Source organism: Sebastes umbrosus, chromosome 15 (genome assembly GCF_015220745.1).
Source record: "Sebastes umbrosus isolate fSebUmb1 chromosome 15, fSebUmb1.pri, whole genome shotgun sequence".
Taxonomy (NCBI): Eukaryota; Metazoa; Chordata; class Actinopteri; order Perciformes; family Sebastidae; genus Sebastes; species Sebastes umbrosus.
The window spans coordinates 31,095,632-31,120,730 of NC_051283.1; the positions used below are offsets into that span (position 1 = coordinate 31,095,632).

General features: G+C 37.9%; 2 protein-coding genes and 1 long non-coding RNA gene across 9 annotated transcripts in view; 1 reads left to right on the forward strand and 2 right to left on the reverse strand.

Moving 5' to 3' along the window:
- LOC119503123 (BOLA class I histocompatibility antigen, alpha chain BL3-7-like) lies at nt 1-21,335 on the reverse strand. The gene is made up of 9 exons (XM_037794720.1): nt 21,315-21,335; nt 9,044-9,136; nt 6,334-6,600; nt 4,438-4,716; nt 3,567-3,863; nt 3,089-3,196; nt 2,713-2,730; nt 2,504-2,576; nt 1-607 (listed from the first exon to the last, which is right to left on the reverse strand). Exons 2-8 carry the CDS (start codon nt 9,090-9,092, stop codon nt 2,530-2,532), a joined length of 1,065 nt encoding a protein of 354 aa, XP_037650648.1. The 5' UTR covers nt 9,093-9,136; nt 21,315-21,335; the 3' UTR covers nt 1-607; nt 2,504-2,529.
- The window catches only part of LOC119503111 (class I histocompatibility antigen, F10 alpha chain-like), a 26,471-nt gene continuing 6,153 nt past the window's right edge, over nt 4,782-25,099 (reverse strand). Inside the window, exons 1-8 of one of the 7 annotated variants that reach the window (XM_037794692.1) lie at nt 21,222-21,329; nt 18,287-18,547; nt 16,391-16,669; nt 15,523-15,816; nt 15,219-15,320; nt 14,843-14,860; nt 14,634-14,706; nt 12,565-14,123 (exon numbers count right to left, since the gene is read on the reverse strand). In XM_037794692.1, coding sequence (XP_037650620.1) covers nt 14,660-14,706; nt 14,843-14,860; nt 15,219-15,320; nt 15,523-15,816; nt 16,391-16,669; nt 18,287-18,547; nt 21,222-21,270 — 1,050 coding nt within the window. In that variant the 5' untranslated portion in view covers nt 21,271-21,329 and the 3' untranslated portion in view covers nt 12,565-14,123; nt 14,634-14,659. The other 6 variants (XR_005210244.1, XR_005210245.1, XM_037794690.1 and 3 more) reach the window with 6 other exon arrangements.
- Nucleotides 12,835-24,440, forward strand: LOC119503168. Its single transcript, XR_005210255.1, has 3 exons — nt 12,835-13,088; nt 16,133-16,141; nt 23,952-24,440. It is a non-coding gene; the product is annotated as an uncharacterized LOC119503168 (long non-coding RNA).

A 25,099-nucleotide genomic window follows, 5' to 3' on the forward strand; every position in this document is an offset into this window, starting at 1 on the left:
AACTGTATAAAAGCCTTTATTAATTGGTTTCTTATATTGATGTTGATGACGACATCCATAATCATGGTTAACTGAAGCTCAGTGACTTTAAGGGACCATCATACCAAACTGCAGAAATAAAAAGACCACTTGATGGAAGACAAATATTTAGATGTATCAATAAATATGTAATATAAAATATCTATGTTACATGATAATAAAGTCAAAGATAGTCATATTATTTCATAGCAGTTCTTGTCCTTTCGTCCCAACACAGACGGACACAGCAGGTCGTCTGAGGTCTTTACACTGTGTGAGCGACTCTGTCTTCCTCGCCGGCTGCTGTAACGGGAACGTTCACATCGCCAACACTCGGACATCTGCTGCTCCTCAGTTGTCCCCTCCACCAGCGTCTTCATGTGAATCTGTCCTCTGGTGGACAGACGCTTCGGCAGCTCCGTCCACCTGCAGCGTTGTCAGACTGAGAAAACCCAGGAGGAGCTGTGAGTCGGGCTCAGCTGGACGTCCAATCACGTCGCTGCAACCTGGATGACGTCAGAGTGTCGTGGACTCCGGCGCTGGACTGTATCTCAGTGTCAGGTGAGTTTAGAGGCACGCGGTAATCCAGCTGTTAATTTAAGGAAATAGAGTTAGATGAGAAGGTTGATACCACTCTGTCTGTTACATATGACATTACAGCTTGCAGCCAGTTAGCTTAATAAACAAATGAATACATGAATAGACTGTAATGCCATCATATAGAATAATAGACCTGTCTGTGTCATTTGGGATTTTTAGGTTAATGCATGCAAAAAATTAAAAAATTCTGATTTGGATGTCGACGCTTCAGAACATTTGGGTCAGTCTTACTATACACATTGTTTCATGATTTTTTCCACGTTATACTATGAATATTTTTATATACTATACCATGCCTTTCTGATGATTCTTCCGACATGTTATATTTATGACTATGACTTTTTTTAGACATGTTATATTATGACATGTATGACTTTTTACAACATGTTATGCTATGACTTTTATCGACATACTATACTATGAATATTTTCAACATACTATACTATGACTTTTTAATATTTTTTTAGACATAGTATACTATGACTTTTTTTTCATAAAAGGGACTGTTTGTAAGAATCAGAAATGCTTGTTAACAGCGACACCTGTGGCCGTTAAGTCAACGAAAGTCAGCAGTCGGGCTCGCGCTTGCTCGCTCTAAATATACCTGAACGAGCATCGCTCAAAACAGTGAGGCGACACACGTCAGCTAAAAGCACAATATCACTCTATATTTCAGCTGCTTGGCAGTAATGTTAGCTGACCAGACCAAGGTCTTTCCATGAATCAATGCTGATCCTAGTGTTGGCTTTTCCCGCCTCAGCCTCCCGACCGCGGCCGGAGGGAACGGGGGAGACGCCGGAGTTTTGGTCGGAGACGATAACGTTTCTCTCTGCGGAGCCCCGTCACTTCACAAGACACGGGAAACCTCTGTTGGTCTGGAGGAGCTGCAGCAGTTATTTCTGCACAAACGTCCACTGTACATTCACTAGATATTCTCAGAGCTAAACTAACTCTTCTGCAGTGTGGAGTGTGAGCACATGCACGTGAGAGTGGAGCGAAACAGCGAGAACGCGCGCGGTGTGTGAGTGAAGGCAGGCAGAGGAGCAGAGTACAGCAGAGACTCCGGTCCTGGAGACCAAAGCTACGGTCTCCCCCGCATCCTCCGACCACGGCCAACACTGTTTAACAGACGGGCTTCACTAGAAAGAACTTTGTAGTTTTGGTGCTTCCGTGTAGTTTGTGATGAAGTCTGAGTCTGAACAGCGCATATGCGAGCGCGCATGGGGAACCGATCTGGATGATTTATACGTGTAAGAAGTTACAAACAGTCCCTTTAATGAATTGATATGTGAAATAAGTTGATATTTATGTTTTAATTTGCTTCTTTATTTATTAATCTTTCTATTAATTCCCTTATTTATTGTATCCATAAACCTAAAGAGGCAAAAAGAAAATAAAAATATATAAAATAGAAAACAAAACTATTGACCATAAATGTTTGGAGAGTTCAGTTCAACAAAAGCACATATTTACAGCCTCATGTAGACCTCAGAGATCCATGATTCAGTCATTGAAGTGTTAACATGTTGTTAGTATAAATCATTTATTTTAATTTGGTTCGACACCATTTTAATAAATTGGTGTCTCTGTTTTTCTAAAGGTTAATATTTGAGTTTTTAATCTACAGACAGTTTATCTGAGCTGCTGATGTGAAGCTTTCTGAAAGCATCTCCGTCTTTCTCTTAATAATCTCACTTCACGTCATATTAAACAGTTTCACCTTCGTTGTGGAGAAACTCAAAGATGTTCTTTCCAGCTACAACGTGTCACAGAAGTTTTACAGCGGATAAAGAAACAATCACAGAAGCTCCTTCTGCACATAGTTTAAGGCAGCTTTGTTTAACAACAGGTGTGAATGCTTCATGTCCCATATGAAGCAACTCACTGTGTGCAGGCTGGTGTGTTCATCATTTAGGATCCTGGATTCAGTTCCTCCAAGACCTCAGCGTTGTTTACAGCTGTAAGGTCAGAAACACATTGTTAGCCCTCAGCAAACACTGCAGGAAGAAGTCCTTCAGCACAAAATACACTAACTCGTTTTAATCTACAGAGATTCAGCTCAGAGGAAATAGAATAAAAACAAGTTGTACTTACGAGATGGAGGGCGTTTGGCTGAAATAAAAAGACAAGACTAATTATTGATGTTGTCACAGTTGAAGATGTCAGACTTTGTCTCCTTTAATGTTTCCAGTGATGACCCGCTCTTCTACTCACTCAAACTCATAAATAAATCCTTTCTACCTTTTGTTTGACATCATTTATCTTCCATCACCTCTCCCTTCCATCATCATGCTATAGTCATATTATCATCAAACTGTGGCTCTGAGCCTTACAGCACTGACTGCTGGTTCAAACACATTTAGATGTGCTGGGAAGTGAAATTAGTTTGGATAAAAGCATCAACTTAAAAGTCTAAAATCAAAACAGAGAGGAAAAGACAAGAGACGATGTTTCTGTTTGGGTTTCTCACCGTCCTTCTTCTTATAAAAGAAGACTCTATAAATAATCACAGCGATGAGGACGAGAGCAAGAACAACCACTGCAGCGATGATGAGGACGGTCATGTCAGTGGGCTTCTCTGTTGAGCACAAAACAACAACAAATAGTCACAACCTGAACACATGAAGCAGGTTAGAAGAGAAGAACATCCATAAGACAACGAAATTGTGTTTTGTCTGTTTGATTATTGATATGTTTCTATATTAATCAAAGCTAAGTAAACAGTGGACAGGCAGCACAACAGAAATGGTGGTAATAACTCCGGGTCCAGAGGAGCACGTGCATTGGTTTAATACTGATCTAAACCTTCAAATGATATATAAAAACTAGATGATAGAAAGTGACAACAACACAACTTCCCATCCACATAAAACTACATGAACTGCAGGACAGTGACAGTGAACTAAATGTGTGTTTGCCATCTCCATCACTCCTGATCTCAGTCTCACCTCTGTTGGTCCTGACTTTGTCCAGTCTGGTGACGAGGTCGTCCGTCACACCAGAGAGCTGAAACACACAGTCGTACCTCCTCCAGTCTTCAGGTGGGACTGATGAAAGTTTCAGGTCAGCACTCATCTGGAAGGTTCCATCGTGGTTGGGGAGGATCTCTCCGAGGTCCACGTCCTCATGAAGGTCCTCTCCATCTTTCCTCCAGAACAGTGTGGCTCTGTCAGGGTAGAAACCTGTAGCGTGGCAGCTGACTGGAGAGGAGGGAGTCTTCTGGAGGAGAGACACTGAGGGAAGCTCTGGAGAGTAAAGACAACAGTATTATTATTTACTGCATATTAATATTAGCATTCCTGTTTGATGTGTTTTAAATGCCTTCGTAACACATAGGGGAGAGCGGGGTCGGTTGGGACAGGGGGACAGTAGGGACAGAGACTTTTTAAATATAAGGTGTTAATATTTAGACTGCATTTATTCAATTTAAATGATATTTGTTTAGTCCAGAACAAGATATCCCAACCGTCCCGGGGAGGCAGAATTTTGTGAAAATGCACTCCTTGTACATTTATCTAAATTGTGTCTTTCACGTTCGGGTTTAGATCTAAAAGAAACTTGATATGAATTGTTAGCAGACACCTGTATCTGTTCAGGGATCAAACTATTCTCATTACTGGTCAAGTAGTCTGTGAGCAATGGGACGTTATTTGGTGTCGATACCAAAGTGTGAGAGAGGTGAGAGGAAATGAAAGAAAGAGAAATGTGTGTAAAGAGAGACGCAGTGGGTCTCTGTATGTTGGTGACATGTACTGTAATGTTACTGTTGCTTAGAAACAGAGGAGACATATGAAGATTGTTCAGGTCATGTGATTCTACCTGTTCTCAGCAGAACGCTCCTCCCATAGTTCACATACTTCTTCAGCCACTCAGGACAAATCTTGGTGAGGTAGTGTTTAGTCTGTGCCATCCAAGCTTTGTCATTATCCCACTTGTGTTTGGTGATGACAGCCTGTTGTTTTGGAGCGACCCATGTCTCTGTCTCCAGGTCCAATGATATGAAGTCTTCTCCATTATAACCATACTGATTATAACCTTTAACCTCCTCAGTCACATCGTCCCATTCACAGCCGTACATCCTCTGGACAATGTGGACATCTGAGAGAGAGAGACAGAGACGGCATTAAACCAGAGTGAGATCACAGCCCAGTCATCTATTATCAGTTGATATCACATCTTTACCACAGAGACACACTGATCCACAGACACCAAGACAGAGGATCTACACCTCCTGCTGTTATTGGCTCCATGAAAGACACTTACAGCCAATCATCATGTGGACAGTGTGGACGTCTTGGAGAGAGACAGAGAGGCAGAGACTGCTGGGAAACAGAGTGACATCCTAACACAGTTCAGATCCTCTTTTTACCACAGAGACACAGTGCCTCCACTGAGACCAACAGTTTCTCTCCACTGCTGAAGGTGCTGTGGCTTCATGTGAGCTGCAGGAACAGAGTCCTGACTAGCAGACTCACATTAAACCTGATCCTGGACTGAACCTTACACCCACTGAGACCCTGCAGCCAGTGGATCAGTCCAACAACATCCTCTTCCTGTGACAAACTCCAGACCAGACTGTCCTGAGGCTGCTCTAGAAGCTTCCACTGAAGGACACTTTCAGTCAAGGATGAGTCACTAGACTCCAGCTGCTCAGCCAGGACAGCACTGTGTTACTACAACTGGTCACAATAAGGCACAGACCATCAGGACCATTATGGAGACTGGGAGGCAGTCTGTGTGTCCTGATTGGTCCATCCATCAGTCAGTCATTCAAGACAACCAACAGCTGTTTCCAGCTGCAGATGTTGGCTTGATGCTGCCTGCTGGGATGGACCAACACACTGTGGTCAGTACAGTAGAGTTAATCTAATCTAATCTGGAGTTCTACTGTATAGTTAGGGCTGAAACGCATTATTCTTTTCATCATCAATTATTATTGGATTAATAGATTAAACATTTACTTATTTTAAAATGTCAGAAAATAGAGAAGATGCCCGTCACAAGTTCTCAGAGTCTAAAGTGAAATCTTCAAATTGATTCTTTTGTCTGAACAACACTGAACAGGATTTAATATAAAATGATATTAAACAGAGAAAAGAAGAAAATTCTCATATTGAGAAACCTGAACTAGAACATGTTTGATAAATTAAACACTAAATACTGTATCATAGACACACTGTGGTCATGTAAAGGTAATCTAATCTAATCTTTAGTTTTAACATACATTTGAATAAAAGTTATTATTGTTGTGATTATTGATTATGTCATGACTATAAATTAATCAATAAATCGTTTACACTGTAAAATGTCAAGAATTATAATTAAATTAAAAATATTATTAAATGATAAAAGTATTATTAAAACCTCCTGCTACTCCTCTCATATGAGGACCCAGCAGAAGCAGCCTGCGGCCCGTTTACAGTCCTGCTCCGTACTTTAAGAAACCAGCAGGCAGTAATGTTCCTCTATCAGCTGTGGGTTGTAAAACTGTTGTGATAAACAGGTTCCTGCAGCAGAGTTCTTATGGACCAACTCACTGTGGGCAGTTCAGTAGACTGATTCTGATCTAATCTAGTGGAGACAAAGGGTTCATCATCTCTGCTGGTTATTATGGGATGGACAGAAACACTGTGTGTGTGGTAACATCTGTTCACTAAAATACAGGATGAAAATATAAACAACATTTTATCAGTAGAAAGTGAAACATGAACAAACCTCCAGTTTGGTTGAAGCGCTGCTTTGCAACTTCAAGGTTGACTTTGAAGAGCTGCTGGGCACCCTTACAGTACCCAGTCTGTGTCTCCAAGTACTGAGGATCATCTTCTGTGAAGTTGTTCATCCAGTCCTGTTTGGGTTCTGCTCTCCTGGTGTTACTGTCATAGTGACTAATCTCAAGTTCATCAACCAACCCAACAGCCACAAACTCTGGGAAGTTTGGGACTCCAGTAGATCCAGTGAGGAAATACTTCAGAGAGTGAGTCACTGGAAGAGAAAGTTAACGTCATGATTTCAGTTTTTATATCATACTTTTATAAATCACTGAACAACGTTATTTCTCTGAACACAGAATCAAAAAGAACTACAAGACATCCTAATAATCTCTGTGTAGTCAATAAATATATAAATATATTTAGTTCCAGACACTCTTTAATATTTCTGATGATTTAGTCTTGAAAACTGTTTTAATTCTGAAATAAAATATAAAAGGAGTCTCATATTTAGGTCATACAGTTGTGTAGCTGACATTCATTGATAGAAAGCAGTTTGTAAAAACAGACATCATTTATTGATTTATTTGTATCTAGTGCTGGATATCTCAATGTGAAGAGAAAGTCCAGTTTAGTTTCCAGTTAGTGGAGTCATTTATTCTTCAGGATGCATCATTAGTAGTTCACACTCCTCATTATCACATTAGTTTGAAGTCTGTCTCTACTGTCCTCTGCTGTCCTCTGCTGTCCTCTGCTGTCCTCTACTGTCCTCTACTGTCCTCTGCTGTCCTCTACTGTCCTCTACTGTCCTCTACTGTCCTCCACTGTCCTCTGCTGTCCTCTACTGTCCTCTACTGTCCTCTGCTGTCCTCTTCTGTCCTCTACTGTCCTCTGCTGTCCTCTTCTGTCCTCTGCTGTCCTCTGCTGTCCTCTACTGTCCTCTACTCTGCTGTCCTCTGCTGTCCTCTGCTGTCCTCTACTGTCCTCTACTGTCCTCTGCTGTCTGAATGCATCTAGCTCATATTTCTGTGTTCAGCTGAACTTTAAATATTCTGCACTGAAAGATGTTTAACAAATCTGTCCAAGAATAAATGTGATTCTGTTAATACATCAAATCCTTAAACAGCATCGCCCGACCGATGCTGGATTTTTGAGGCCGACACTGTTATCAATATTCAACATATGGGCCGACAGTATTTTGAATAGAGACACAGAACATAAACAGACAAACTTGATACAGATTCCTTAGTTGTTGTTGTTTTGTGACCAGTAGAACTCAGTGGGACATTTCACAGTTTACAAATGAACTGGTGCTCTCTGGAGGACAAACTATGTGATGGAGACACTGTTTATGAATGAGCTCAAACTCAGTTTGGCATTTCTGCACTTCAGTTTCTTGTTACTTATCAGCCGATATATACACCGATACCATATATCTGCAATAAGCTGATATCAGCAAATAATATGGAGGTGTGATTTATCAGTGTAGCTCTACTAAACAGCATGATATAGTACAGTCAATGGAACTATCAGTGTGATGTAATCTGACCCAACCAACACAACTCAGTATGGAGGTACTACGTTAAAGCATTATTAGATAGAATAATATACTATATGAAATATTATATCACTGAAGACAATAAATACATGATGATATGAATGTTCAGTAGGTTGTTATTGATTATGTGTGTTTTTCTGTGTTGTCTAATTATTCTCTAAATATCATTTATTTATATCTTTTCCTATGCAAAATGTTAAATTAATTAATCTGTATGTATGTTTTATTTTATTAATTATGTGTTTGCTGGCTTCTTTTAATTCTTTATTTATTTATTTTAGCTTTTGGTTATTTACATTATTTTATGTATTTATTCATTTATTTTAAATCTTAATTTTGAACCATCATTCCCTGTGTATATATATTATTATACGCCTTTATCTAGGCAGTGGGGGGTGAAGAAAAGTCAAAATGCTCTGTGGTAAATATCTGTGAATAATATTATTTTTCTTAAATATTTTTTTTTTTAAATAATTAAGTTAATCAAATTATATCAGGTTTTTTAAATGGAATTTTCCAAATCTTTTTCTTATTTTTTTTACATTAGTACCAATTCCCAGAGGACAAGAAGCTAATTTTTAAGAAAACTATGGTGACAAAAGTCCAACACTTTTAGCTGCTACTGGCTGCTAATTGGTAAATGTTGTTTAGACATACAATATGCAAAGCTCCAAAGCACCTTGTTTCATTATTACTGTGAGCTCTAACAACTTAAAAAGCGACTCTCTTACACCCCCTAGTGCCTGGAGGCATATTACACAAATACAATACCACAAAGAAATACATGGCTCCTACAAAAATGTACTTCACAATACCATAAAACACAATATAACAAACAATACAAATACACCACCCACTACAGATAATATACAATCATAAAATAAATAAACATGTAAAAAGACAATAAAATGTAAGTATCTAGAACATGGGGTTAAACAACGTGTAAAATAAGATCTAGGTTAAATATATGACTACAATATATTATTATTACCTGATGAAAAATTATGAATGAATGTATCTCAATTATTATAAATAAACTCGTTAATAAAAAAAGACTGATGGTGTTTTCATTTCTGCCTTAAAGTGGTGTTAATGAAGCTCTTCAAAGTGACTTACAGTAAAGTTATTATAACTACTAATCGTGTTTAGTAAATTTTACCTGCGGATGCAGCGTGGCAGAGGCACAGCAGGAAAATAACTTTCCTCATTTTGTTCACATAAAGAAACACCGAGAAGAGAAATTCACCACGATGTTACTCCTGTGTTTGGACCCATAAAATGCTTCATACATTTTATTAAAAATTATGTAATTAATGTCATCTGAAGAAAAAAAAAACATTATTTTATATATATATATAATTTTTATTTTAGAACTCAATAAATAATTTAGTTCAATCTCTTAAAACTGCAGGTGGAATAGTGGTATTTTTTTTAAAAAGCACTAATTAAAACAATGATATGAAGGCATTGGGGGAAATTGATTTATAAAGTCGTGAAAAATTGGAATGATAAAATGAAGCACCTTTGAGATATGACAAACAGTTTAATGTGAGGCTACAACCTTTCAGGAGTAGAATCCCGTCTGTGAGAACAGAGGTCAGATGAGGACAAGTAAAACAGAAACAATGAATGGACCAGAACACTCACACATACAGTCTACACATACAAACTGTGTTTTACCGACCATCACTCTATTTAATACAACACATCAAGGTCATGGCCCTCATATCCAGAGAGCAATACTTGGGTGTTTTTATGTGCTTTTAACATGCAACTTTTTAAAGAAAAAGATAAATACAACTCATTTCCTTTTGATATATTCACCAGATACAAGGGTTATTTTCCTTTAGGTGCAGTTTCTTGTAGATTTAAAGCCAATTGTTCACCCTTTATGTATGACTTTTCAGTCTCACATCATTGAAGTTTTACTGATGATCATGTTTGATGTTGTTTCTTCAACACCAGAGGAATGTGGCAAAACGAAGAAGACAAGAAGCTGCGATGGCCTGGCAGGGACCAAAATAACAACCATGTTACTGTGTATGCCACAATATGCAGATCATGCTGGATCTCTGTCAAACAACACAGAAACGAAACCTAACAGACTCATCAGGGGATTTACGAGAAATGCTCCAGAGGGTTGTGCTGTTTCTGGCCAGTGGAGGAGCTCTAACCCCGTTACTGAGTCCTGAAAAGGCCTCATAGCCGACCAGAAATAAAAAACAGCAGGGTTCAGCAGAGAGACATTAAAAAGGAGTTAATCAAGTTGCATTGTGGGTAGGTTCATTGGGACTCACTGCTTCTGCCTGTTCCAGATCATTAGTGTTATCTGGAGAGTTTCATGTCTGTGTTTATAAAACAAATCAAAACATATTGTCATATCTTCTATTCTTGATCTATTTTACATTTCCTTTGATTAAAATAATTATGTCTCTGTGATAGAAATCAAATATTGACGCCCACAGCTACAATATTCATATTATTGTAGCTACAGTCACAGATGTGTGAGCATATATATGGAATCACAAAAAGACAGAACTTTGGAATATTGGGGATTTTATTGAAAAGCAAAACAGTACAAAAGGAGTGAAACAGCAGAGCAACTTCATTCAACGTTCATCTACTTAACCCAACACAAGACGGGATTTTGAGCATCGCTGTTCAATTTCTTTACGTTTATAAAACTAAGAGAGAAATTGTCTCTTGTCCCAAAAATACAAACAGGAAATATTTACAAGAACATTTCTATCAGTGTGCTGAGAAGCTTCAAACATCCCACAACCCTTTAGAAGATCAGCTAAAAATTACAATATATTAATGTGTCAAAACAGATCAACAGATGTTACAGTATCCTACTAACATATCCATATGTACACTGAACTGTGTTATATCACTTAATAGTACTTTAGTATATTTAAATATGGTTTATTATAGTTTAAAGTATAATACAGGTAAGTAATGCAACACGAAATAGCTCATCTGTTTCCGTGCAGAACTCAGCCACACAGGTTTTACCCGTGGAGGTATATAAGTGTTAATGAAAAAAGGCCAATCATCTATGAGGATCTGTTTGTGAAGTTAACCTTTGGAGGTCACAGAGGGCTAGCAGTTAATGATATGATTTAAAAAAAAAATATTAAAAAGCAAAGGCTGCACAAAATGTTGTTATCTCAGCTATTTTAATGACATAAAGTATGTATTTGGGGTATTTATTACAGTAGGTACAGTATAACCTACAGCACATTGCATCTAGTTAGAAAGATACTGAGGAGCCACAGAATTTCCTGACTGTTGTAATGTCATCAGTTGCCGGGTAGATTTCAGTGCAACAGGTTTTAACAGGGGAAAACCAGTGCAGCGTGCAGCCGGAAGAATAGCTGAGTGGAGTGGATCTGCCAAGTCTATCAATAAAAGAATATATACTGTATATACACAGTATATACTGTATTTATATATATACATACAAATAACATGTTAAGACCTTTCTTATTAGAGAAAGCAGAAAACCACACAAGAGAGAGAGAGAGAATGTAAAAGGTGGTCAAACTAAATCATCTCATTTGTTTTCTTGTCATGTGAAAAGTAAAATTCTCCCTTCAGTTCAAAAGTTTCAGTTCTGCCTTCAGTTAATGTTAAAATGCTCGGACCAAGCCAGAACTCTTGGTGTAGTCATGGACTCTGACCTGAGTTTTAACAGCCACATTAAGACAATTACAAAGACAGCCTTCTATCACCGGAAGAATAGAGCAAGAACTAGATGACTGATGTCTCAGCAGGATTTAGAAAAACTAGTCCATGCATTTATCTTCAGCCGACTTGACGACTGTAACGGCGTCTTTACTGGTCTTCCTAAAATATCCATCAGACAGCTGCAGCTGATTCAGAACGCTGCTGCTAGAGTCCTCACTAAGACCAAGAAAGTGGATCACATCAGTCCAGTTCTGAGGTCTCTACACCGGCTCCCTGTCTCTCAGAGAACTGATTTCAAAATACTGCTGCTGGTTTACAAAGCACTAAATGGTTCAGGGCCAAAATACATGTCTGATCTTCTGCTGTGTTCTGAACCATCCAGACCTCTCAGGTCATCTGGATCAGGTCTGCTTAGTGTCCCCAGAGTCACAACTAAACATGCAGAAGCAGCGTTCAGTTTTTATGCACCAAATATCTGGAACAAGCTCCCAGAAACCTGCAGGACCTCCAACTCTGAGTTCTTTTAAATCACAGCTTTAAACTCTCCTGTTTGCTGCTGCCTTTTATTAAACCAGATAATGATCTTATACTGTATTATAATTTTTACTCTAAAGTGTTATTCTCTATTTTAGCTTTTATTAGCATTATATGCTTGTTTTTATTTTCTAATCTTAAACATTTTTATGTTTTTATAACTGTTTTAATTATGTCTTAATGTTCTTTTGCACTTTGTCACAATGTTCTTGAATGTTTGTGTAAAGCACTTTGAATTGCTCTGTTGCTGAAATGTGCTCTACAGATAAAGCTGCCTTGCCTTCAGTTATCTGTGAAGAATCCCAGGTTTGCCCAAATAATTAGTCTCTTCCTGCTCTTTAGTTTAACATCTACAGGTCAGAGACACGTTCATTTAGTCTCTGTGACTATATAGTGAATACTATTCAGATAGTTGTAGCTACAATCAGCCACTGGAATCACACAAAGACACATGCATTTGTAATTTTGGCCAATTTATTGAAAAGCAAAACAGTACAAAAGGAGTAAAACAGCAGAGCAACTTCATTCACGTTCATCTAGTTCACCCAGGGGTCAGCAACCTTTACTATCAAAGGAAACACAGACTGTTAAGTCTAATGCAGTGAGGACACAAGTCCAAAAGAGACGCAGGACATTTGGCTGGAAGCTCCTGCTGGAATATATTCAGCAGATGCAGTGAGCTTCTTCTGAAGATGTCTTTCAATATTACTGTTTTATTGTTGAATCTGTCCGCGCACTATTAAATTACTCAGAGACTTTTGTTCTTTGGGATTTGGAATCGACAGCGAGCCTATTGAGCTATTAAGGTTCAGCAAAATTAGAGGATAAGGCGCCGGGCTGAAGACAAACATACATAGGCTATGATGCACGTTTTAGTTGATTGAAGTGATGACATTTTTATTCAGTGTATAGGCTACATATATATATATTTTTTTTTAAATTAGAGAATGTAAGACACACTTTAGGTCTACAACAATGATGTTTAAAAAATAACTGTTATTCATTTCCATATATATTTTTGTTGTCAAAGCCACTGGAGAGGGGCTAAAGAGACGCAGGTTGCTGACCGCTGACTTAACCCAACACAAGACGTGATTTTGAGCATCGCTGTTTACATTTACAACAACATTTCTATCAGTGTGCTGAGAAACTTCAAACATCCCACAACCCTTTAGAAGCTCAGCTAACATTAAAATATATTAATGTGTCAAAACAGATCAACAGATATTATGAAACAACAACACACTCCTGATTAATTAAGAAAAACCTCAAAGACATGGATTATTATTTGCTTTGGAAAAACAAGATCTTCAAAATTCAGAAATAATCAAACAAACTATTTACACAACTGGATAATAAATGTTGCACTGATGTTTCTATTGTGTGTGTGTGTGTGTGTGTGTGTGTGTGTGTGTGTGTGTGTGTGTGCATAGGGGATCATCACTGGATGCTGCTGATTGATTAGCAGTATTGACTATCTGTTATCTCTAGGTATATATATCATCATATTGACAGACCTGAGTGTACGTGGATGTGTGTGTGTGTCTATCATAGAAATATTTCTATGGTGTCTATATCTGTAAATTAACGTTTGTGTTACCACTAAGCAGAAAACCCCAACAGCAGAAGCATCAAACTGTAACTATGGTGGATTTATTGTTTAGTCTTTATTATGTATGAAGAGTTCTGTGATGCTTTCATTGTTTTACTTCTCTCCAAAAATAATCATCCTCATTTGATTTACCAACATTTAAACAAATATTTTATCAGAGGAAATGACACTTTTTTTTTTAATGAAACTAAATAATCCAAATAATTTAATGTCTCCATTTATGTTTGATAATATTTGTATTTTTTTCTAATTAGTTTTCTTTGTATTCCAATCAACTACAAATAAATTCCCAACCCTGATTCCACCAGTTTATGATATGAATGAAGAATAACCAATGAATTCCCAGTTTAGGGAGGAGAATGTGGCACCGCTCCTTGATCCAGTGCAGAATGTATCCATAAACCTAAAGAGGCAGAAAGAAAATAAAAATACATAAAATAGAAAACAAACTATTGACCATAAATGTTTGGAGAGTTCAGTTCAACAAAAGCACATATTTACAGCCTCATGTAGACCTCAGATATCCATGATTCAGTCATTGAAGTGTTAACATGTTGTTAGTATAAATCGTTTATTCTAATTTGGTTCAACACCATTTTAATAAATTGGTGTCTCTGTTTTTCTAAAGGTTCATATTTGAGTTTTTAATATACAGACAGTTTATCTGAGCTGCTGATGTGAAGCTTTCTGAAAGCATCTCCGTCTTTCTCTTAATAATCTCACTTCACGTCATATTAAACAGTTTCACCTTCGTTGTGGAAAAACTCAAAGATGTTCTTTCCAGCTACAACGTGTCACAGAAGTTTAACAGCGGATAAAGAAACAATCACAGAAGCTCCTTCTGCACATAGTTTAAGGCAGCTTTGTTTAACAACAGGTGTGAATGCTTCATGTCCCATATGAAGCAACTCACTGTGTGCAGGCTGGTGTGTTCATCATTTAGGATCCTGGATTCAGTTCCTCCAAGACCTCAGCGTTGTTTACAGCTGTAAGGTCAGAAACACATTGTTAGCCCTCAGCAAACACTGCAGGAAGAAGTCCTTCAGCACAAAATCCACTAACTCTTTTTAATCTACAGAGATTCAGCTCAGAGGAAATAGAATAAAAACAAGTTGTACTTACGAGATGGAGGGCGTTTGGCTGAAATAAAAAGACAAGACTAATTATTGATGTTGTCACAGTTGAAGATGTCAGACTTTGTCACCTTTAATGTTTCCAGTGATGACCCGCTCTTCTACTCACTCAAACTCATCAATAAATCCCTTCTACCTTTTGTTTGACATCATTTATCTTCCATCACCTCTCCCTTCCATCATCATGCTATAGTCATATTATCATCAAACTGTGGCTCTGAGCCTTACAGCACTGACTGCTGGTTCAAACACATTTAGATGTGCTGGGAAGTGAAATTAGTTTGGATAAAAGCATCAACTTAAAAGTCTAAAATCAAAACAGAGAGGAAAAGACATGAGACGATGTTTCTGTTTGGGTTTCTCACCGTTCTTCTTTTTATAAATGACGACTCCAATCACAGCGATGAGGACGAGAGCAAGAACAACCACTGCAGCGATGATGGGGACGGTCATGTCAGTGGGCTTCTCTTTCTCTGTTGAGCACAAAACAACAACAAATAGTCACAACCTGAACACATGAAGCAGGCGCCTCGAATCTCTGAACTGTGGCTACACATTAAAACAGTTACACAAGGCTTTATAGCATCTAAAATCTAAAATTAATTCACAAAGGTGACAGTGAACTAAATGTGTGTTTGCCATCTCCATCACTCCTGATCTCAGTCTCACCTCTGTTGGTCCTGATCACTGCTTTGTCCAGTTTGGTGACGAGGTCTTCCACACCAGAGAGCTGAAACACACAGTCGTACCTCGTCCGATCTTCAGCTGATGAAAGTTTCAGGTCAGCACTCATCTGGAAGGTTCCATCGTGGTTGGGGAGGATCTCTCCGAGGTCCACGTCCTCATGAAGGTCCTCTCCATCTTTCCTCCAGAACAGTGTGGCTCTGTCAGGGTAGAAACCTGTAGCGTGGCAGCTGACTGGAGAGGAGGGAGTCTTCTGGAGGAGAGACACTGAGGGAAGCTCTGGAGAGTAAAGACAACAGTATTATTATTTACTGCATATTAATATTAGCATTCCTGTTTGATGTGTTTTAAATGCCTTCGTAACACACAGGGGAGAGCGGGGACAGTAGGGACAGGGGGACAGTAGGGACAGAGACTTTTTAAATATAAGGTGTTAATATTTAGACTGCATTTATTCAGTTTAAATGATATTTGTTTAGTCCAGAACAAGATGTCCCAACCGTCCCGGGGAGGCAGAATTTTGGGAAAATGCATTCCTTGTACATTTATCTAAATTGTGTCTTTCACGTTCAGGTTTAGCTCTTAAAAAAACTAGATATAAATTGTTAGCAGACACCTGTATCTGTTCAGGGATCAAACTATTCTCATTACTGGTCAAGTAGTCTGTGAGCAATGGGACGTTATTTGGTGTCGATACCAAAGTGTGAGAGAGGTGAGAGGAAATGAAAGAAAGAGAAATGTGTGTAAAGAGAGACGCAGTGGGTCTCTGTATGTTGGTGACATGTACTGTAATGTTACTGTTGCTTAGAAACAGAGGAGACATATGAAGATTGTTCAGGTCATGTGATTCTACCTGTTCTCAGCAGAACGCTCCTCCCATAGTTCACATACTTCTTCAGATACTCAGGACAAGTCTGGGTGAGGTAGTGTTTATACCCTGCTATCAAAGCTTTGTCATTATCCCACTTGTGTTTGGTGAAGACAGCCTGTTGTTTTGGAGCGACCCATGTCTCTGTCTTCAGGTCAAATGATATGAAGTCTTCTCCATCATAACCATACTGAAAATAACCTTTAACCTCATTAGTCTCATCGTCCCATTCACAGCCAATCATCCTCTGGAAAATGTGGACATCTGAGAGAGAGAGACAGAGACGGCATTAAACCAGAGTGAGATCACAGCCCAGTCATCTATTATCAGTTGATATCACATCTTTACCACAGAGACACACTGATCCACAGACACCAAGACAGAGGATCTACACCTCCTGCTGTTATTGGCTCCATGAAAGACACTTACAGCCAATCATCATGTGGACAGTGTGGACGTCTTGGAGAGAGACAGAGAGGCAGAGACTGCTGGGAAACAGAGTGACATCCTAACACAGTTCAGATCCTCTTTTTACCACAGAGACACAGTGCCTCCACTGAGACCAACAGTTTCTCTCCACTGCTGAAGGTGCTGTGGCTTCATGTGAGCTGCAGGAACAGAGTCCTGACTAGCAGACTCACATTAAACCTGATCCTGGACTGAACCTTACACCCACTGAGACCCTGCAGCCAGTGGATCAGTCCAACAACATCCTCTTCCTGTGAGAAACTCCAGACCAGACTGTCCTGAGGCTGCTCTAGAAGCTTCCACTGAAGGACACTTTCAGTCCAGGATGAGTCACTAGACTCCAGCTGCTCAGCCAGGACAGCACTGTGTTACTACAACTGGTCACAATAAGGCAGAGACCATCAGGACCATTATGGAGACTGGGAGGCAGTCTGTGTGTCCTCATTGGTCCATCCATCAGTCAGTCATTCAAGACAACCAACAGCTGTTTCCAGCTGCAGATGTTGGCTTGATGCTGCCTGCTGGGATGGACCAACACACTGTGGTCAGTACAGTAGAGTTAATCTAATCTAATCTGGAGTTCTACTGTATAGTTAGGGCTGAAACTCATTATTCTTTTCATCATCAATTATTATTGGATTAATAGATTAAACATTTACTTATTTTAAAATGTCAGAAAATAGTGAAGATGCCCGTCACAAGTTCTCAGAGTCTAAAGTGAAATCTTCAAATTGATTCTTTTGTCTGAACAACACTGAACAGGATTTAATATTAAATTATACTAAACAGAGAAAAGAAGAAAATTCTCATATTGAGAAATCTGATCTAGAACATGTTTGATAAATTAAAACTTAAATACTGTATCATAGACACACTGTGGTCATGTAAAGGTAATCTAATCTAATCTGTAGTTTTAACATATATTTGAATAAAAGTTATTATTGTTGTGATTATTGATTATGTCATGACTATAAATTAATCAATAAATTGTTTACACTGTAAAATGTCAAGAATTATTATTAAATAAAAAATATTATTAACTGATAAAAGTATTATTAAAACCTCCTGCTACTCCTCTCATATGAGGACCCAGCAGAAGCAGCCTGCGGCCCGTTTACAGTCCTGCTCCGTACTTTAAGAAACCAGCAGGCAGTAATGTTCCTCTATCAGCTGTGGGTTGTAAAACTGTTGTGATAAACAGGTTCCTGCAGCAGAGTTCTTATGGACCAACTCACTGTGGGCAGTTCAGTAGACTGATTCTGATCTAATCTAGTGGAGACAAAGGGTTCATCATCTCTGCTGGTTATTATGGGATGGACAGAAACACTGTGTGTGTGGTAACATCTGTTCACTAAAATACAGGATGAAAATATAAACAACATTTTATCAGTAGAAAGTGAAACATGAACAAACCTCCAGTTTGGTTGAAGCGCTGCTTTGCAACTTCAATGTTGGATTTGGAGATCTGCTGGGAACCCTTAGAGATCTCAGTCTGTCCCTCCCAGTGCTGAGGATCTACAGCATCTCTCATCCAGTCCTGTTTTGGTTCTTCTCTCCTGGTGTTACTGTCATAGTGACTTATCACAACTTCATCAACCAACCCAACAGACACAAACTCTGGGAAGTTTGGGACTCCAGTAGATCCAGTGTCGAAATACTTCAGAGAGTGAGTCACTGGAAGAGAAAGTTAACGTCATGATTTCAGTTTTTATATCATACTTTTATAAATCACTGAACAACGTTATTTCTCTGAACACAGAATCAAAAAGAACTACAAGACATCCTAATAATCTCTGTGTAGTCAATAAATATATAAATATATTTAGTTCCAGACACTCTTTAATATTTCTGATGATTTAGTCTTGAAAACTGTTTTAATTCTGAAATAAAATATAAAGGAGTCTCATATTTAGGTCATACAGTTGTGTAGCTGACATTCATTGATAGAAAGCAGTTTGTAAAAGCAGACATCATTTATTGATTTATTTGTATCTAGTGCTGGATATCTCAATGTGAAGAGAAAGTCCAGTTTAGTTTCCAGTTAGTGGAGTCATTTATTCTTCAGGATGCATCATTAGTAGTTCACACTCCTCATTATCACATTAGTTTGAAGTCTGTCTCTACTGTCCTCTACTCTACTGTCCTCTACTGTCCTCTACTGTCCCCTACTGTCCTCTGCTGTCCTCTGCTGTCCTCTACTGTCCTCTGCTCTCCTCTACTGTCCTCTGCTGTCCTCTACTGTCCTCTACTGTCCTCTACTGTCCTCTGCTGTCCTCTTCTGTCCTCTGCTGTCCTCCGCTGTCCTCTGCTGTCCTCTACTGTCCTCTGCTGTCCTCTACTGTCTTCTACTGTCCTCTGCTGTCCTCTACTGTCCTCTACTGTCCTCTGCTGTCCTCTACTGTCCTCTGCTGTCCTCTACTGTCCTCTCCTGTCCTCTGCTGTCCTCTGCTGTCCTCTACTGTCCTCTACTGTCCTCTACTTTCCTCTGCTGTCCTCTGCTGTCCTCTACTGTCCTCTACTGTCCTCTGCTGTCCTCTACTGTCCTCTCCTGTCTGAATGCATCTAGCTCATATTTCTGTGTTCAGCTGAACTTTAAATATTCTGCACTGAAAGATGTTTAACAAATCTGTCCAAGAATAAATGTGATTCTGTTAATACATCAAATCCTTAAACAGCATCGCCCGACCGATGCTGGATTTTTGAGGCCGACACTGATATCAATATTCAACATATGGGCCGACAGTATTTTGAATAGAGACACAGAACATAAACAGACAAACTTGATACAGATTCCTTAGTTGTTGTTGTTTTGTGACCAGTAGAACTCAGTGGGACATTTCACAGTTTACAAATGAACTGGTGCTCTCTGGAGGACAAACTATGTGATGGAGACACTGTTTATGAATGAGCTCAAACTCAGTTTGGCATTTCTGCACTTCAGTTTCTTGTTACTTATCAGCCGATATATACACCGATACCATATATCTGCAATAAGCTGATATCAGCAAATAATATGGAGGTGTGATTTATCAGTGTAGCTCTACTAAACAGCATGATATAGTACAGTCAATGGAACTATCAGTGTGATGTCATCTGACCCAACCAACACAACTCAGTATGGAGGTACTACGTTAAAGCATTATTAGATAGAATAATATACTATATGAAATATTATATCACTGAAGAAAATAAATACATGATGATATGAATGTTCAGTAGGTTGTTATTGATTATGTGTGTTTTTCTGTGTTGTCTAATTATTCTCTAAATATCATTTATTTATATCTTTTCCTATGCAAAATGTTAAATTAATTAATCTGTATGTATGTTTTATTTTATTAATTATGTGTTTGCTGGCTTTTTTTTATTCTTTATTTATTTATTTTAGCTTTTGGTTATTTAAATTATTTTATGTATTTATTTATTTATTTTAAATCTTAATTTTGAACCATCATTCCCTGTGTAGATATATTATTATACATTATTTTGTCTAGGCAGTGGGGGGGTGAAGAAAAGTGAAAATGCTCTGTGTTAAATATCTGTGAATAATATTATTTTTCTTAAATAAAAAAAATAATTAAATAATTAAATAATTAAAAATAATTAAAAATAATATATATATATATATATATATATATATATATATATATATATATATATATAAGTTAATCAAATTCTATCAGGTTTTTTAAATGGAATTTTTCAAATCTTTTTCTAATTTTTTTTTTTACATTAGTACCAATTCCCAGAGGACAAGAAGCTAATTTTTAAGAAAACTATGGTGACCAAAGTCCAACACTTTTAGCTGCTACTGGCTGCTAATTGGTAAATGTTGTTTAGACATACAATATGCAAAGCTCCAAAGCACCTTGTTTCATTATTACTGTGAGCTCTAACAACTTAAAAAGCGACTCTCTTACACCCCCTAGTGCCTGGAGGCATATTACACAAATACAATACCACAAAGAAATACATGGCTCCTACAAAAATGTACTTCACAATACCATAAAACACAATATAACAGACAATACAAATACACCACCCACTACAGATAATATACCATCATAAAATAAATAAACATGTAAAAAGACAATAAAATGTAAGTATCTAGAACATGGGGTTAAACAACGTGTAAAATAAGATCTAGGTTAAATATATGACTACAATATATTATTATTACCTGATGAAAAATTATGAATGAATGTATCTCAATTATTATAAATAAACTCGTTAATAAAAAAAGCCTGATGGTGTTTTCATTTCTGCCTTAAAGTGGTGTTAATGAAGCTCTTCAAAGTGACTTACAGTAAAGTTATTATAACTACTAATCGTGTTTAGTAAATCTTACCTGCGGATGCAGCGTGGCAGAGGCACAGCAGGAAAATAACTTTCCTCATTTTGTTCACATAAAGAAACACCGAGAAGAGAAATTCACCACGATGTTACTCCTCTCCTTCTCCGTCTGCTTCTGGTTCCTTCCAACATGCGCAGCAGCTTCATTCTGACCATTAGAAAACTCCACATTGGCTGTGCGTCATGACTCATCATGAGTTACTAGGTGAGATTGAACAACACAGGTTTTCAGTGGGAAGTGACACTATAGATTGACAGAAAAACTACAGAACAGGAGACAAACAGCAGCACATAATGTATATAAAGTCAGAAATATGACTTCATCAAGTTATTGTTGGTTTTCTAAAGACAATGTATAATGGTAACAATTATGTTACAATATGTTTTGTTGTTATTTAACGTCATCCTGTTCAATATTTAGGTTTTTGTCATTATATAATAATAATAATAACATATTGTAACACAATTCTGTTTCAATTATTCATTGTCTTCAGAAAACCATCAATAATTTGACGCAATATCATATCATATAATATAATATGACAGTTGTGGGACAGGTGTTTGGACCCATAAAAACCCATAGAATGATAGAATGAAGCACCTGTGAGATATGACAAACAGTTTAATGTGAGGCTACAACCTTTCAGGAGTAGAATCCCCTCTGTGAGAACAGAGGTCAGATGAGGACAAGTAAAACAGAAACAATGAATGGACCAGAACACTCACACATACAGTCTACACATACAAACTGTGTTTTACCGACCATCACTCTATTTAATACAACACATCAAGGTCATGGCCCTCATATCCAGAGAGCAATGCTTGGGTGTTTTTATGTGCTTTTAACATGCAACTTTTTAAAGAAAAAGATAAATACAACTCATTTCCTTTTGATATATTCACCAGATACAAGGGTTATTTTCCTTTAGGTGCAGTTTCTTGTAGATTTAAAGCCAATTGTTCACACTTTATGTATGACTTTTCAGTCTCACATCATTGAAGTTTTACTGATGATCATGTTTGATGTTGTTTCTTCAACACCAGAGGAATGTGGCAAAACGAAGAAGACAAGAAGCTGCGATGGCCTGGCAGGGACCAAAATAACAACCATGTTACTGTGTATGCCACAATATGCAGATCATGCTGGATCTCTGTCACACAACACAGAAACGAAACCTAACAGACTCATCAGGGGATTTACGAGAAATGCTCCAGAGGGTTGTGCTGTTTCTGGCCAGTGGAGGAGCTCTAACCCCGTTACTGAGTCCTGAAAAGGCCTCATAGCCTACCAGAAATAAAAAACAGCAGGGTTCAGCAGAGAGACATGAAAAAGGAGTTAATCAAGTTGCATTGTGGGTAGGTTCATTGGGACTCACTGCTTCTGCCTGTTCCAGATCATTAGTGTTATCTGGAGAGTTTCATGTCTGTGTTTATAAAACAAATCAAAACATATTGTCATATCTTCTATTCTTGATCTATTTTACATTTCCTTTGGTTGAAATAATTATGTCTCTGTGATAGAAATCAAATATTGACGCCCACAGCTACAATATTCATATTATTGTAGCTACAGTCACAGATGTGTGAGCATATATATGGAATCACAAAAAGACAGAACTTTGTAATATTGGGGATTTTATTGAAAAGCAAAACAGTACAAAAGGAGTGAAACAGCAGAGCAACTTCATTCAACGTTCATCTACTTAACCCAACACAAGACGGGATTTTGAGCATCGCTGTTCAATTTCTTTACGTTTATAAAACTAAGAGAGAAATCGTCTCTTGTCCCAAAAATACTAGCAGGAAATATTTACAAGAACATTTCTATCAGTGTGCTGAGAAGCTTCAAACATCCCACAACCCTTTAGAAGATCAGCTAAACATTACAATATATTAATGTGTCAAAACAGATCAACAGATGTTACAGTATCCTACTAACATATCCATATGTACACTGAACTGTTATATCACTTAATATCACTTTAGTATATTTAAATATGGTTTATTATAGTTTAAAGTATAATACAGGTAGGTAATGCAACACGAACAAATATACATTTTGACAAAATAGCTCATCTGTTTCCGTGCAGAACTCAGACACACAGGTTTTACCCGTGGAGGTATATAGGTGTTAATGAAAATAGGTAAATCATCTATGAGGATCTGTTTGTGAAGTTAACTTTTGGAGGTCACAGAGGGCTAGCAGTTAATGATATGATTTAAAAAATATATATATTAAAAACCAAAGGCTGCACAAAATGTTCTTATCACAGCTATTTTAATGACATAAAGTATGTAATTGGGGTATTTATTACTATAGGTACAGTATAACCTACAGCACATTGCATCTAGTTAGAAAGATACTGAGGAGCCACAGAATTTCCTGACTGTTGTAATGTCATCAGTTGCCGGGTAGATTTCAGTGCAACAGGTTATAACAGGGGAATACCAGCGCAGCGTGCAGCCGGAAGAATAGCTGAGTGGAGTGGATCTGCCAAGTCTATCAATAAAAGAATATATACCGTATATATACAGTCTATACTGTATTTATATATATACATACAAATAACATGTTAAGACCTTTCTTATTAGAGAAAGCAGAAAACCACACAAGAGAGAGAGAGAGAATGTAAAAGGTGGTCAAACTAAATCATCTCATTTGTTTTCTTGTCATGTGAAAAGTAAAATTCTCCCTTCAGTTCAAAAGTTTCAGTTCTGCCTTCAGTTAATGTTAAAATGCTCGGACCAAGCCAGAACTCTTGGTGTAGTCATGGACTCTGACCTGAGTTTTAACAGCCACATTAAGACAATTACAAAGACAGCCTTCTATCACCTGAAGAATAGAGCAAGAACTAGAGGACTGATGTCTCAGCAGGATTTAGAAAAACTAGTCCATGCATTTATCTTCAGTCGACTTGACGACTGTAACGGAGTCTTTACTGGTCTTCCTAAAATATCCATCAGACGGCTGCAGCTGATTCAGAACGCTGCTGCTAGAGTCCCCACTAAGACCAAGAAAGTGGATCACATCAGTCCAGTTCTGAGGTCTCTACACCGGCTCCCTGTCTCTGAGAACTGATTTCAAAACACTCCTGCTGGTTTACAAAGCACTAAATGGTTCAGGGCCAAAATACATGTCTGATCTTCTGCTGTGTTCTGAACCATCCAGACCTCTCAGGTCATCTGGATCAGGTCTGCTTAGTGTCCCCAGAGTCACAACTAAACATGCAGAAGCAGCGTTCAGTTTTTATGCACCAAATATCTGGAACAAGCTCCCAGAAACCTGCAGGACCTCCAACTCTGAGTTCTTTAAAATCACAGCTTCAAACATTCCTGTTTGCTGCTGCCTTTTATTAAACCAGATAATGATCTTATACTGCACTATAACTTTTACTCTTGTGTGTTATATTCTATTTTAGCTTCTATCCTATCTTTTATTAGCATTATATGCTTGTTTTTATTTTCTAATCTTAAACATTTTTATGTTTTTATGACTGTTTTAATTATGTCTTAATGTTCTTTTGCACTTTGTCACAATGTTCTTGAATGTTTGTGTAAAGCACTTTGAATTGCCCTGTTGCTGAAATGTGCTCTACAGATAAAGCTGCCTTGCCTTCAGTTATCTGTGAAGAATCCCAGGTTTGCCCAAATAATTAGGCTCTTCCTGCTCTTTAGTTTAACATCTACAGGTCAGAGACACGTTCATTTAGTCTCTGTGACTATATAGTGAATACTCAGGCAACATTCAGACGGTTGTAGTCAGCCACTGGAATCACACAAAGACACACACATTTGTAATTTTGGCCAATTTATTGAAAAGCAAAACAGTACAAAAGGAGTAAAACAGCAGAGCAACTTCATTCACGTTCATCT